General features: G+C 31.7%; 3 protein-coding genes across 3 annotated transcripts; 2 read left to right on the top strand and 1 right to left on the bottom strand.

Moving 5' to 3' along the window:
• The first annotated feature begins 335 nt into the window (after positions 1-335).
• On the top strand, positions 336-5,205 carry LOC126656138 (telomere repeat-binding factor 2). The gene is made up of 7 exons (XM_050350624.2): positions 336-543; positions 1,056-1,236; positions 1,422-1,636; positions 2,304-2,388; positions 3,170-3,253; positions 4,003-4,350; positions 4,975-5,205. The coding sequence occupies exons 2-7, from the start codon at positions 1,087-1,089 to the stop codon at positions 4,981-4,983; spliced, it is 891 nt and encodes a 296-aa protein (XP_050206581.1). The 5' UTR covers positions 336-543; positions 1,056-1,086; the 3' UTR covers positions 4,984-5,205.
• A 1,135-nt stretch (positions 5,206-6,340) lies between these two features.
• LOC126656139 (uncharacterized) lies at positions 6,341-7,041 on the bottom strand. The gene has a single exon (XM_050350625.2). The coding sequence runs from the start codon at positions 6,941-6,943 to the stop codon at positions 6,449-6,451; it is 495 nt and encodes a 164-aa protein (XP_050206582.1). The 5' UTR covers positions 6,944-7,041; the 3' UTR covers positions 6,341-6,448.
• A 914-nt stretch (positions 7,042-7,955) lies between these two features.
• LOC126654509 (uncharacterized) lies at positions 7,956-8,565 on the top strand. The gene has a single exon (XM_050348397.2). It carries the CDS (start codon positions 8,053-8,055, stop codon positions 8,446-8,448), a length of 396 nt encoding a protein of 131 aa, XP_050204354.1. The 5' UTR covers positions 7,956-8,052; the 3' UTR covers positions 8,449-8,565.
• Positions 8,566-14,049: the final 5,484 nt, after the last annotated feature.

Raw genomic sequence — 14,049 nt, 5'->3', positions numbered from 1 at the left:
AAAAATTTCTAATAATTTTTTCTTTTATAAATTGTTTTAAACTATTTTTGTGTGACTGCAAAATAAGATTTTTATCATGTTTTTAATTTTGATATAATTTTTAATTTTCTCAATTTAGCATATAAATTATACTATTTTTTATAATTTAAAATATTGCGTATTTGTTTTGATAAAAAAAATGCTAGAGAGGACATTGCGTAATTTAAAATAGGAATTATCAAGTAAAATTGGGATTCGTTTATGAGTTTTAGAGAAGTTCAGTGGCCAAAATGTAAAAAGAAAAAGCTGAATACTACAGGCATTGAATTGAAGGACCAAAGACAGAAAAAGAAGAGAAGAGTTACCATTTTCATTTTCATTTTCATTTTCCACGGCTAAAAATAAAAGAGTCCTAAAATATTTATTAAGTTGCAATTTCAAGAATCCAAAACGTAAACAGAAGTTGAAAAAAATTTACTAATCAGAGCTCATAGTCTCTAATTAAATAATAATGGTGTTCCTCTGAATTTCTCCCTCACATTCTCTTGCAGAGTTGGTGTCCAGGTACAATTCACGCGCGCTCCACTCTCTTAAATTCCCTTGAATTGATCAGTTATTCTTTAAAGATAATGATTATCAGATTATGCGTTTTTTATTTTTTTGCAATTTCTGAGCTGAATTTCTGCATTTCTTTTTTGATCTACGCTCATGGTTTTGTTGATTATTTACTCAGAAGCCATTTTTGTTTGGTTGCTGTGATTTTGATGTGAGGAAAGACTGTGATTTGATCCGCTTTGAGTATAGTTTATGAGAGTTTGTTGTTTAAAATGGGATTATGAAGACATTTTCAGTCTACGTTTAAATTCAATTACTGAAAAGTCTGGAAAATAAGACTAGATTTCCAGATAATTGTGTTGATGTTGTGCCTAACAAATTAGAGTTTACTTGGTTGTGTTTATGTTAGTAGAAGTGTATGTGTATGCAAGACTGAGTTTGTTTTTGTTTAGTGCTTGGTAGGATACAATTTACATAGGTGAATTGGCTGAAAGTGAGCTAATTTTCAACTGTTTGTGCAGATAGTTCGGGTGAAGGGTCAACCTCCCGTTGATGGGTGCTCCTAAGCAAAAGTGGACAGCAGAAGAAGAGGCTGCCCTTAAAGCTGGAGTGCTTAAGCATGGGACGGGGAAATGGCGTACCATACTCATGGATCCTGAGTTCAATTCCATCTTGAGGTTACGCTCAAATGTTGATTTGAAGGTACTTATGTTCAAAATTTTTAGCATGTTTGTTAAGAATTAGGCGTTCTTGGACTTCTAGTCAAATGTCAAGAATCTTTATTTGCTTAAATGGTGTTTACTATGTCTTAATAAATGAGACGAGACAGTTCTGTGTTTATCATTTTTTTTGGCAATGTAATAATCATGTAGTTTAATTTTTTACAGGATAAATGGAGAAATATAAATGTGACTGCGATATGGGGATCAAGACAAAAGGCCAAGATCGCCCTTAAAAAGACTCCTCAGACTCCCAAACGCGATGAGAATCCTAAGGCTTTGAGCCTTGTAGTTCAGGGGAAAGATGAAATTATTGATGCTAAACCTCTAGCAGTTTCTAATGGAACTCCAAAGCCTGTTGGTTCAAAAGAACAAGTTGCAAGGTTACACTCTTTCTGATGACACGATGATTGCAGTTTGCTATTTTACCGAGTATGGATATATATTTGTTGGCACCTTTCAGTTAGATATCTCTATTTTCACATCTGAGACAAAATCATGTTAAGTAGCTCATGCTGTAGGTTTTATAGGCATTCTTAGGCCGACTGATAATCGGATTCTTGACCAGCACAACTTCAATAACAGAGTCAAAAAGTAGCATAAGAACAAATATTATTTCGAGCATCATAGAACAGCTATTTGATCTTGTGGATGCCGTTCTGAGTTCAGATGCACTGTGTTTTCTCTTGTATTTCTAATTAGTTATCTTTAAACTCTGCCAAAATTTTCCTTCCTCAATTCACTCTTGGGTCATTTCAGATGACAACAAGGGTCTGTGAAATCTACCTTTAACTGGTGAGAAAACTGAGTTATGCTTGATAAAGGGTGAGTGACTGATTGGTTAAATAAAATGTTTGAATGGTGAAGAAAATGGCTCTGTAGTGACAGTAAACCTAGATTTTTATGATCTAAAAATATCTTGTCTTTTCGGAAAAAGAAGCTACACTGTAATGCTGGAAAATGTATATTACTCGGTATTTTTGTATTGGGAAGCTGCTGTTTTAGCTGGAAATCATTTATGATCAATTTTGTGTGTTTCTGCAATTGTAGGCTGGACAATGTAATTTTAGAGGCTATTGCCGCATTGAAGGAGCCAAGCGGTTCTGATAGGAATTCAATTGCTTTGTATATAGAGGTACTTTCGCTTGTATTTTTTTTGTTCTTAAATAAAGAGAGTATATTTCTGGTTTAATGTCTTGAAAAACCCTGACCTTTCATCCCCTTTTCAATCCTACCCTGACGTTGCAAATCTATCAATTTTACCCTATTTTTCATTTTTTCATTTCAATTGTACCCTAAAGTATAAAATTGACCTTTTTTTATTTGGCAAAAATTCTCTAAATTGACCCTTTTTGAATTAGATTAACTTTTTATATTAAATTGACCATTTTTAAGAAAATTTATTGAACTTTTGTCAAATAAATAAAGGTCAATTTTATGCTTCAGGGTACAATTGAAATGAAAAAGTGCAAATTGGGGTAAAATTGACAATTTTTCAACGTCAGGGTAGGATTGAAAAGCGGATGAAAGGTCGGGTTTTTTAAGGCCTTAAGCCTATATTTCTTGATCTAATTTGCGGAAGTTTGTACTTATCTAGAAGAAATACCGAACAAAGTCAAACAGTCTGATGTGTTCACTTCTAACTTTTAATTGCAATCTATTATTTTGTTGATGTTCTCTCACAAATTATTTCAAATTGAGATTTTGATTGATCTAAAATGAACTATAATTACGAAAAGATAATCGTGCATGGAAGAGTCAATTAAACTGAGATTTTATTGATTGATCTAAAATGAATTAAATTGCAAAAATATAATGGAAGAGTCAAAACTACATCTTTTCTTTTTCCTCTTCATCTGTTGATATGCTCATTGTGCTTAAACTGCATTTAACCTTATCAGCTGATGAATTTGTAGGAGAAATATTTTGCACCTTCAAACCTGAGGAAGCTATTGGCAGGAAAATTAAAACGTCTGACGGCCAGTGGAAAATTGAGCAAGGTAATCTGATGCTATGGTCCATTATGCTGGATACATTTTTTATTCTCATAGAAAAAAGTATTTTCTACGAATTAGTGGCCTTGGTAGTTTTATATTTCGTGTTCCGGGAGTTTTTTCAGTTCTATATAGTGTAAATTTTTACTGAGAAATTGGAATAGCTCTCTAAATCCAAAAATTTCTGCAATTGCTCTATTTTATTGACTGGTTTCCCATATTAATCTTCCTTAACCAACACCATCCATCATGATCATTTTGCTGAGTAGAACTATAGCATAAGATGTGAAATGTAGTGACTGCTTAAAGCTAATTGAACCAACATCTTCTGCATTTACAAGACGAATCATTTCTGGATTTTTTATATTTCAAAGTCATTTCTTAGAAATCTATGATGAGTTACATTACAAGAGGCTACCCATAAATTCTCTAAAGTGGTAGTTTCCTGCACTTGGGTTGCCCTTTTCTTTTGGCGAGGGACAAAAGAAGAGTAATCAAAATCCAAGGCCTTGGTTAGTGCCTGTTGTTTTTGCATGAAAGTCTGCAGAAAATAATAAAACATATTATGGTAAAAAAATGACAGAACAAAAGTAGCAAACAAGTACAGATTTAGTAATGTGGAAAGGATTTGAGAAGAAACATTGTGTTTGACTTCATGAAGTTAGTGTAACATCATATGAATGAATGTATTATATGCTCTTATAATGGAGCACAACATCTTATTATAATTGTTCATTTGTGATGACAAATTGCAGGTGAAGCATAAATACAAGATTGTGTCAAGTTCAGCAGTTTCTGAAGGAAGAAAAAGCTCTCCCCTACAACGTGCAGAGGCAAAACAGAAGGATTCTCCAAAATCTGAAAAGAGTACCCCCAAAATTCTAACCAAGTCCCAGGTTGATCAAGAACTATCAAAGATTAAGGGCATGACTGCCCTAGAGGCTGCTGCAGCTGCTGCAAAAGCAGTTGCAGAGGCAGAAGCTGCAATTGCAGAAGCTGAGGCGGCAGCAAGGGAGGCTGATGCGGCAGAAGCTGAAGCTGAAGCAGCGCAAGTTTTTGCCAAAGCTGCCATAAAAGCATTTAAATATCGGGCACGTCATCTGGTAAATACAGTACTCAAATCCTAGTTGTGTTTCTCAATATGCTGTACATAGAATACGTTTGTTTTATGTCGGTCCATCATGAAAATTTAGGTGATTCACAGGATTTTTCAGAGGCATGAATGCTGACGGAGAATTTTGTTATTTTGAGTTACTATTTTCTCATAGTTTTATGATTGTCCTTCCGTTATGTTTCCATATTTTTTCTCAAGCCTGTTTTTGTTTCCATATCTTCTTACAAACCGTTTTTGTGTCTACATCTTTCGCAAGCCAAAATGCCGAACTTCATTATATTTCATCCATCAATTTGTCAGTCAAATCCTAACTTTTCACCATGGATTGGTTCGATATAAAATTATGAAAAACTCGAGTTTTGGCAATAAGCCCCTTATTTAAGTGATTTTTCATTGTTTTCTTATTGGAACTTTTCAAGCGTAAGCCGCGTAACCAGTCGTAGGGTACTACCTTTATTTAATGTGAATGTAGTTACTTTTCTCAACTGTGTTATTCATTATCATGCTTATAGCCCCGTATGGCATTCATTTTTTTTTTCAGTAGGTATGAACTTTCTAATATTGGTACATTTTTGAATTTATGATCATTGGTATCTTTTGCATATTTGTACAGATGGCTTGAGTTCATCAAGTTGCAGATGAAGCATCGTGTATCGGATTTTATATCTAGCTGAGGCAGGCGTATGAGACTCCTATTTTGTCAATAACTGTAAATGTGTTTAGTTTTGTAAATTGCGGAAATGCAATATCGAACTGTGATGACATTATGTTCCCTTTGGGCTGGGAACATATAGGTGTTTTTGACTTGGAAACTTAGTAATGAGAAAAGCATAGATTTCAGAAATAGTACAGTAGAATGACAAAGTTGAATGATTACGTGCCTATAGAAGGGTGATTTTTGTGAATCAATTACTCATATGTACGCTTCTCAGAGTCTGAAAAAAAAAACATCTTAGAGTTGAAGGAAAAAGAGAGTTTATAGTTCAATTTTTGAGAGCGGATTTGGGGCAAAGTTTAGTCGGTGAGCCTAGATGAAGTTGGTAACTGATTTGACAGTTGAAAATTTTCAAAAATGAAGCTTTTAAATTTAGTCTTACAACTACAACAATAGTTGAATCAAATAGACTCGTAGTTTTATTTAATGTCATGTAACCGGGCACTCTTTGAAGCTTTCTCGTCACCAGAAAGCAAACATCCAACAAGTAATATTTCAGAGGTTAGTAAATTGCAGCAGCACCTTAAACATCTGTGTTGATGAAATATCATCTATTTGACAATTAATTTTGGTTTTGAGCGTAGCTGACAAGGACCTATCATCATCCTGACTAGGAAAAACTAGAATTATAACTATAAATCATAAACTCTAAATTCTAAATCCTATGCCGGCAATTTTCAACTGATAAATTACCAGACGTCAATCTTCTTTCAGTTGATATGTTGCAAGATGTCGATCTTTACAAGAAGGGGGCGAAGTGGATAATCTCATAGCAAATTTAAACTCATTTTGAGATGCTCAGTTCTTGAAGATAGTCATAGTTTTACCAAGTTCTCCACCTGTCAAAATGAACTCATTCCTGTACTAGCAAGCTGTAATCCTTCAAGAATCAAGAAATTCAAGTTCTTTACAATTTCTAGAAGTAAAAGTTCATTCCTCACTCATAATCAACTAGTAGCCATCAAAGCGAATCAACAACTAGCTATCAACTAGGTAGCACGGACACAGAATCAACAACTAGCTATCAACTAGGTAGCATGGACACAGACACAATGAAATGGCTAGCTATCAACTAGGTAGCACGGACACGGACACGGACACAATGAAATGGCGAACGACATTCTTTTAGTGTTCCGTTCGTATGTTAAAATTGAAGTTTCCATACAATTCCGAAATGAATTCCGACATGGGAAACATTGACATCAAAGAACCTTCAAATCAACAAGTTTAGCAACATAAATAATTTCAAAAGAAAGAAACACAATTTCAAGAAACTTTTGAATCATTAATTGGTCAATTGTACTCAAAACTATATTATTTTTAATTCTACACTAAAAACACAAAAATTACAAAAACAAAATCAAGAATTCATTCATTCAAGAACCACAGTAGCACCCAATTCTTTAAGCTTCTCAAGAATTGGATTAGCCTCATCTTTAGTAACACCCTTCTTCAAAACAACAGGCGCTTTCTCAACTAAATCTTTAGCTTCCTTCAAACCCAAATCAGTAAACGATCTCACTTCTTTAATAATCTTTATTTTCGCCGCCGCCTCGAACTTCTCCAGCTTTATATCGAATGCCGTCTTCTCCGCAGCGGCTGGTTTCGCATCTGCAGACCCGGATCCGGGTCCAGATGATCCGGACAAGCCGGTCGCGGAGATTGCAGGACCGTAGCGATGGAGACCCATTTTGTGGCGGAAGAGAATGCCATAGTCGTGTCTCTCGATCTTTGTGAGGTCTAGTAGTTGATCGGCTATGCGCTCGAGTTTCTGGGTTCCGGTCGCCGCAGCGGCGGTGCAAAGAGGGCGAGAAATGGGGTTTGAAGTTGCGACGGTGACGAGCCTAATTAGGGCTTTCGAGCGCATTTTTGTTGAAACGGCACGGTTCAGTATAATAATTTTGTTTTTCTGGGGGTTTTTGTTAAGAGCATGTAACGCTTAGGGGACTGAAGAAGAAATTTGTTATAAGAGCATATAGGTCTATTAACATTTTTTAAATAACCTTAATTTATACTACCATTATAAATAATTATTAAAAGAATATAATAGTTATGATAATTTATTATATTTATTCTTGATTTAAATTTAATAATTTAAATTCAAAAATCTATAAATTTATGTTTTAATATATAATTATAAAAATTAGCATACACCAACTTTCTTTATTCATAGTTTAACAATTTAAACATCAATTTTAAAATTAATTTTGATAAGTGTATTTTAGTTGCTGCAAATTAAACATATTTATATATATAAAAAAGCCAATCATTTTATTTTTTTAATTAGAGCTAAATTTAATTATTTTAATCAAAATATATTTTTAAAATTAAACTATAACTGACAATTTATAAAGTTGGATTATAAACAAAAAATTATTATTTTTTTACTAGTTGCCTAGCATTGAAATGTACTTATTGAAATTAAGTCTACATTGATGTTTTTGAAAGATTAAGTTAAGTGAAAAAAATTAAAAGCGTCGGATATTTTTAAATTATTATGTCTAAACAAAAAAATGAATTAAACTCATGTTTTATCAACTAAAAGATGAAATTAAAATTATAATTTTATCAATCTGAATTCTCTAAATGAAACAATCACTTCCTTTTTATGTTTAAAGTATTTTATTGATTTCCGATATTTATAATAGTAGTAGTTTTGAAAGAGAATTTTGTATTTTATAGTTTTTTTTGGCAATATTTGTAAAATCCTGTCATTGACACTGAGCCCTAAAGTCCAAGGAGAAGTAGCCTTTGAATTAGCCCAGCCCAAGCTCGTCCCTCAAAAAGAACAGACCCAGACTGTGATTTGATAACATTACCAGATGCAACCCATCCTCATTAATCGCCACGCACTTTAATACTTACACGTGTATATTTTTCTCTAGAAGAAGGTGAGTCACAGCATCTGCTCCATATAAGCAAAGCTTCCTTCAAAAGAAAAGCACAAAACCTAATCACAGTCAAAATTTCACAATCATGGCGCTGGAATGGGTCGTGCTAGGCTACACCGCAGGAGCAGAAGCAATCATGGTCCTCCTCTTAACACTCCCCGGCTTAGCCGTACTCCGTAAAGGATTAGTCTCCGTCACGCGCAACCTCCTCAAACCGTTTTTATCGGTGGTGCCGTTCTGTCTGTTCCTTCTGATGGACATTTACTGGAAATACGAGAACCGGCCGAGCTGCGAAGGCGAGTCGTGCACGCCGTCGGAGCATCTGAGGCACCAGAAGTCCATAATGAAGAGTCAGAGGAACGCGCTTCTGATCGCGGCGGCGCTTGTGTTTTACTGGCTGCTGTATTCTGTTACTCACCTTGTGGTTAAGATTGAGCAGTTGAATCAGAGAATCGAGAGGCTTAAGAATAAAGAAGATTGAAATTGATTTTAGGTTATATTTTGTTCTATGATGTTGTGTTTGAGATGTTAATGAATTTCAATTTCTTGGAAAATGGAACTAAAACTTATTTTTTGTTAATGTGAAATCATTTTGATATTTTTATTGTTTATGTGATTTTGATCTCTTTAATTTTGTGCAAATGCTAGATCAACAATAATTTTATTTTTACTTTTTTAGTATCAATTGGTGACATTGTTATCTATATATAGCACATATTTATCGATTTGCTCCTGCTATATATAAATAATTAAATATATATGGCATTGTTGATTACATTTACGGTATATTATTTTATTGGATACTAAAACTGCAGTTGATTGTAACTATCATATCCATTTGGCATAGAAATGTAAGTAAATTAATTCCGTTTACCTAGCGAATTCAGTATAGTGGAAGTAATTTTAATGTGGTAAAGAGATCTAGTTTGCTAAGCCATTGTTTTGCTCTCTTTGCTTTTTATATCGATGGGTTTTCTATAAGTTTTGCAGAGTTTAGTTAGTTGTGCAGGTGTTTTCTGTGAGCTGTGAACCTCCTTTGATGGGGTGCTCCAGCAGAAGAAGAGGCTAGCCTTGGAGCTGAAGTGCTCAAGAATGAGACTGGAAATGGCACGATACTTATCGATCGTCAGTCAGTGCCATATTCTTTGGCTCAAACGTTTATTTCAAGGTACTTATTCTCGCATGTTTGTTAAGAGAGGCATGCTAATGTTTTCTGCTTAAATGTTGAGAATCTTATGTTATTGGATGGTGCATGTTGCAACTTAAGAAAGGCCCTATACTGTTATTGATAGTACTATGCTTCTTATATCCTGGATGCGGGTGTTTTATGGTAGTAATTATGTAGCTTAATTCTCGATAGAGAGGTATAAATTCGGCTGCAAAATGAAGATCTAGACAGAAGGCTAAACTTGCCTTTAAAAAGAGTCCAAATACTCTTAAAACTTGACGAGAATCCTAAGGCTTTTTTAGCTTTGTGGTTCAGTGTATCCTAAGGCTTTTTGAGCTTTGTGGTTCAGGGTATTTAGAAATCGTTGATGTGTAGCATCATAGATTGTTGGTTCAAAAACAACTTGGAAGGTTACTTTCTGCAAGATTTTTGCAGTTTCCTGTGTTACCTAACATTGAGATGGTTTGGTGGTTCGAGGTTCTTTTTCATTTATTTTGATATGCCCTATACTGTTATTGATAGTATTATCCATCAATGAAGTTGGCCAATTGCAAACTTCTCGCCATGGTTGGTTGTGAAATTGGTGAAAGATTGATTTAGCATGAAGCTTGGTCCCAGTAAAAGTTCATTTTATCCTAGCATAGGAACATGAAGACAAGCCTTGCCTTAGTGGTAAAGCTGCTTTCTATAGACCAGTAAGCCCTTTTTATCTTATGAGTAGGTACCTAGATACCTCTTTGGCATAACCATAGTCAATGTACATGCGGTGAGTGACTTCTCTTGATGCCATCATGTAAAATTCTTTGTAATTTTAGAACTTTCGTGTATTGTATCCATTTCTCAGTATTTATTTAAGAAGTTATAGAAGTTCCACTATTTTTCTTTCTCATTGTTATATGTTGCATACTTTGCAGATGGCTTGAAGCTACGGAAACTGGGCTTGAAACATGCATGGTACGTCTCTCTGCTGGCACAGCCACATTCTGCTCCTTCGGTAACTTTAAATGTGTTTAAATCGAGAAAATGCAATATCAAACTATGAAATTTTGTTCATTGGTTGGGAACAGTATAGGCCTTTTGTCTAATGTGATGAAGTAAAGAGTATATATTGGTTCAACTTATAAACAATTAGATGCTGAATTAGTAAAGTTAAATAGATCAGATGGTTAGTCTATTGAATAGTGAAATGTGTGTGCTTTACTCCATCTATATGCCTCTTGACTCTGGAAATCTAGGAGAAAATTATTTTGAGTTATATTTAGGTTACAATTTTAGGACTAGATTACCAAAGAGCAGAGCTATGTACATTTGATAGCTGTTTTTAATTTGATGAGAAAAATAAAATTAAGAATGCATTTACTTTGTCAAAATAAGTCGAAAGTAATTATTCCTTCTCCGTCTCTGTATTATTGAGAGAAGCGACATATCTCAAGCAGAACGGTGGAGAAGTATGTATTGGGCAAGGTAGCTAGGCTGAATGACCGATTGAAGAGTAGTTTAGGCATTTAGCTCCTTTACTAGGGTGTTCTATACATTTTTTTTTCTGGTTTAGTTTTGATCTTGATTCCCTAATTCTATTTTATAACATGAATTGTTAGTCCTAAATGGACCGGACTCTTCAAGTCCTATTCAGGATTAATTAATATTCATACCAAATCTTATATATAAATCGAATTTATGCGGGTTTAGTTAAAAAGCTTGGTCTATGTGGAATAATAATTAAAAATAGAAGTCTAATTGACCATTGAACATGTGTGATTCATACTGTTCGATTACGAGTTTGAAGTTTGATAGTCTGGTCGGTGCAGTCGTGCTCCGCATGTGTGCGGCATGCTATAACTTCATGGCTTTCAAGTAAGGTGATATTTATGTGAAAGTATTTTAATATTGTTATTGACAAGTAGTGTTAAAAAGTGGTGCAGGTATGATATGGCTTTCACAATAATGCAAAATATATGTGAATGCATGCATCAAAACCATATGCATTGAGTTTATAAATTTCTCAAGAAAAACATAGAAAAATGCAATTTTGTGTTCTTTATAATATCTTTAAAATTTTATCCTCAATATTCAAAATTGATAAAAAATTTATGATAAAATATATCTCAACAAAAATTTCTCCTTACAAAATGATTTCTAAAATTTGAGATATTGATGCTAACTAAATTATTATTGAATTATATATAGTTTGTGGATCTTTTTATATAAATATAAAAAGAAAAAGGTCAAAAATTTGTTGATGTGTAATGTAAAAAGAAAAAGGTCAAAAATTTGTTGATATGTAGTGTGTGTTTTCATGGTCTTATGGGTTCTTTATGGGAGTCTTTGTTTACTTTGTTTATTTTAAAAATTAAAATTTGATTCGAACTAAGTTAACACTATTCAAATCAAATCTTATTAAGTTGGCTAATATAGTAGTTAAAACATTCTACCGGTAACTTATGTGAAATTTGCATATATTATTTATATGGATGATTAACAGTGCATCATTGGCAATAATATAATATTTACACATTGTTATGTAACACATATATTATTAGTCGTAAAGTAGCGCATTTGCGTGAAATCAAATTACAATTAATTTGAATAATAATTCTATTAAAAAGGTAATGTAGAAAAAAAATTAGTATAATTTCAAAAAAAAAATTCATATAGTTCTAATACTATTAGGTTTTTTCCTCTCATTTTTTATGTTCTAAAAGATTTACATAAAGCTATGTATTCTAATGAACTATGGACCATGTAATATGATTTTTAGTAATTTATGATATTTATCAATTTTTTTTGTATAATTTAATAATTTTACAGTTTTTGATAAAATTTATATTTTCGTTTATTGTAAAGTATGTACTCCATAACTGCATAAACAAAATTTGCTACATGTTTAATCTTTATAAAATTGCTTTAGAATGTAAAAAAAAATTATACTATTTTTTCCGGAAAAAACATATTAATAAATGAACAAAAATTTCCTGAAAATTCCTGCAATTTCTTACATGGCAGCCTAAGAGAGTTTGCCACTATTGCCTCACTTAGGTTTGCTATTAATTGGTTAATTAATCATTTTAGTACTACTTAATTAACCAATTGAATTATCACTGCAACATTGTAAAATAACTTCGTAACCGATTCATGTCAACTTCCCTTATACTATTCAATTATCCTAATCATAAATTGGTTTTGACGTATGGTTAATAAACCAATTTAATAATTATATTGTTTATTTCATAATTTTATTTATCTATGTATTATATTTATTTTATATTTTTTTTAACTTTAAAGTCATATTTTTTAAATCTTGTATAGTAATAAAATATTAATATTAATATAAATTTAAATATTTTTAATATTATACAAAATTACTGTTATACAAAAAAAATATTTCAATATTATATTGATTTAAATATAAACTGAATTGTATATTAGTCATATTGAAATGTTAGATTAAATTAAATAAATATAAATATAAATATTATACATAACATGACTACATATTTGAATATTGTATTAGTTAAAGATATAAATATTATGTAGAATATCAAAATATGACTACATCTCAAACGCTTTGTTCTTGTGTGGTTCTTCTAAAATATTTTAATATTATTAAATAACTAGTCGTAAGCCCGCGCATTTGCGCGGAATCAAATTTATATATTAAATTCAAAAACTATAATATTAATTCCTATAAAAACAAAAACTCATAATTTATGAACTAATAATACTAAAAAATATTGAATATATTCCAAATATCTATGATATATTTTTTATATATCATTTAAAAAAAAAATCCTGCACCTGCATTTTTTTATCCCTCTAATGAGTCTCTTCTGTTTTTCTTGCAAATATGTATACAACTAATGGAACATAATATTATCAAGAAAAATGAAACATAATAAAACAAAAATTCATTTTAATAACTATTAGATTGTCTTGAAATATTGACTATCTATGATATACTTTTTGCATTTTTTGAATTTTATTATTTAGTCCGAATTTTGTTTTTATATAAATTGGCAATTTATAAAATTGAATCTACAGACATCTTATTAAAAAAATTATATGACTTAAATATCAGTTTAAATCTTTTATTGGAGAAATGGACATCACATTTTTTATTATATCATGTACATAGATGTATTTGTGTAACATTTCAAAATTTAATGCAAATATTGCAAAGTATCTCTAATTAGTCTGCAACTTAACAAATAAATAACTTTTAATAATCAAACTATATATGCGTGTGCTTTTTATTAATTGATTGATTTTGATTAAATTTGAACTCTACTCAATAGTTTTAAATTCTAGATACTTAAAAACAATAACATGTGTTAAGTAACTTCTAATATTATATCTTACTTTTCAAAAATTAAATAACTTTGGTCTTTAATAGCTCTTTCACTAATGTTAAAGTCTTTTGAAGTTCTCAAAGATAAATTAATCAATATAGCAAACTGCAAAGCATATGTCAATATTCACGCATTATATGGCTTATTGAGAAGTTATATGCAACAGAAAACAAATTATTTCAAATGTTAAGTAAACCAGATGTTTAATATTCCCTAGAGGTTAGATAATCATGCAAAAAATAAACATTTTCAGTCATATTTACCTGACCCTAAGTCATCAACATGATAATTTCTTCGGAGAATATCAACTTTTGAAAATTCAAGCATATGAGTTAGGGTGTCAGCAATAATTGTTGACCTCAAATGCCCAACATGCATTTCAGATATACATAATAATATATAGGGCTTAATATGATAAAACAATAGAAACAGTGGTTTAAACACTTCAAAGGAGTTATAAATTCCAAATTAAAATAAATAAAATCTCACCTGTATATATAATGGTCGTTGCTATAATTTTCTTTTTTCTTGGTGCCATATTATAAGAATGGATCGGATTGCTATAAAA

This window comes from Mercurialis annua, linkage group LG7 (assembly GCF_937616625.2).
Source record: "Mercurialis annua linkage group LG7, ddMerAnnu1.2, whole genome shotgun sequence".
NCBI lineage: Eukaryota > Viridiplantae > Streptophyta > Magnoliopsida > Malpighiales > Euphorbiaceae > Mercurialis > Mercurialis annua.
Note: the sequence above shows the minus strand (reverse complement) of the source record. Positions and strands in the feature narration are given on the sequence as shown.

Bases quoted from the DNA above. Each gene is read 5' to 3' on its own strand.
- LOC126656138 (XM_050350624.2), top strand. From the start codon at position 1,087: ATGGGTGCTCCTAAGCAAAAGTGGACAGCAGAAGAAGAGGCTGCCCTT. The intron at 2,389-3,169 runs GTACTTTCGCTT...ATGAATTTGTAG, and splicing joins CAATTGCTTTGTATATAGAG to GAGAAATATTTTGCACCTTC. The intron at 3,254-4,002 runs GTAATCTGATGC...GACAAATTGCAG, and splicing joins CCAGTGGAAAATTGAGCAAG to GTGAAGCATAAATACAAGAT.
- LOC126656139 (XM_050350625.2), bottom strand. From the start codon at position 6,943: ATGCGCTCGAAAGCCCTAATTAGGCTCGTCACCGTCGCAACTTCAAAC.
- LOC126654509 (XM_050348397.2), top strand. From the start codon at position 8,053: ATGGCGCTGGAATGGGTCGTGCTAGGCTACACCGCAGGAGCAGAAGCA.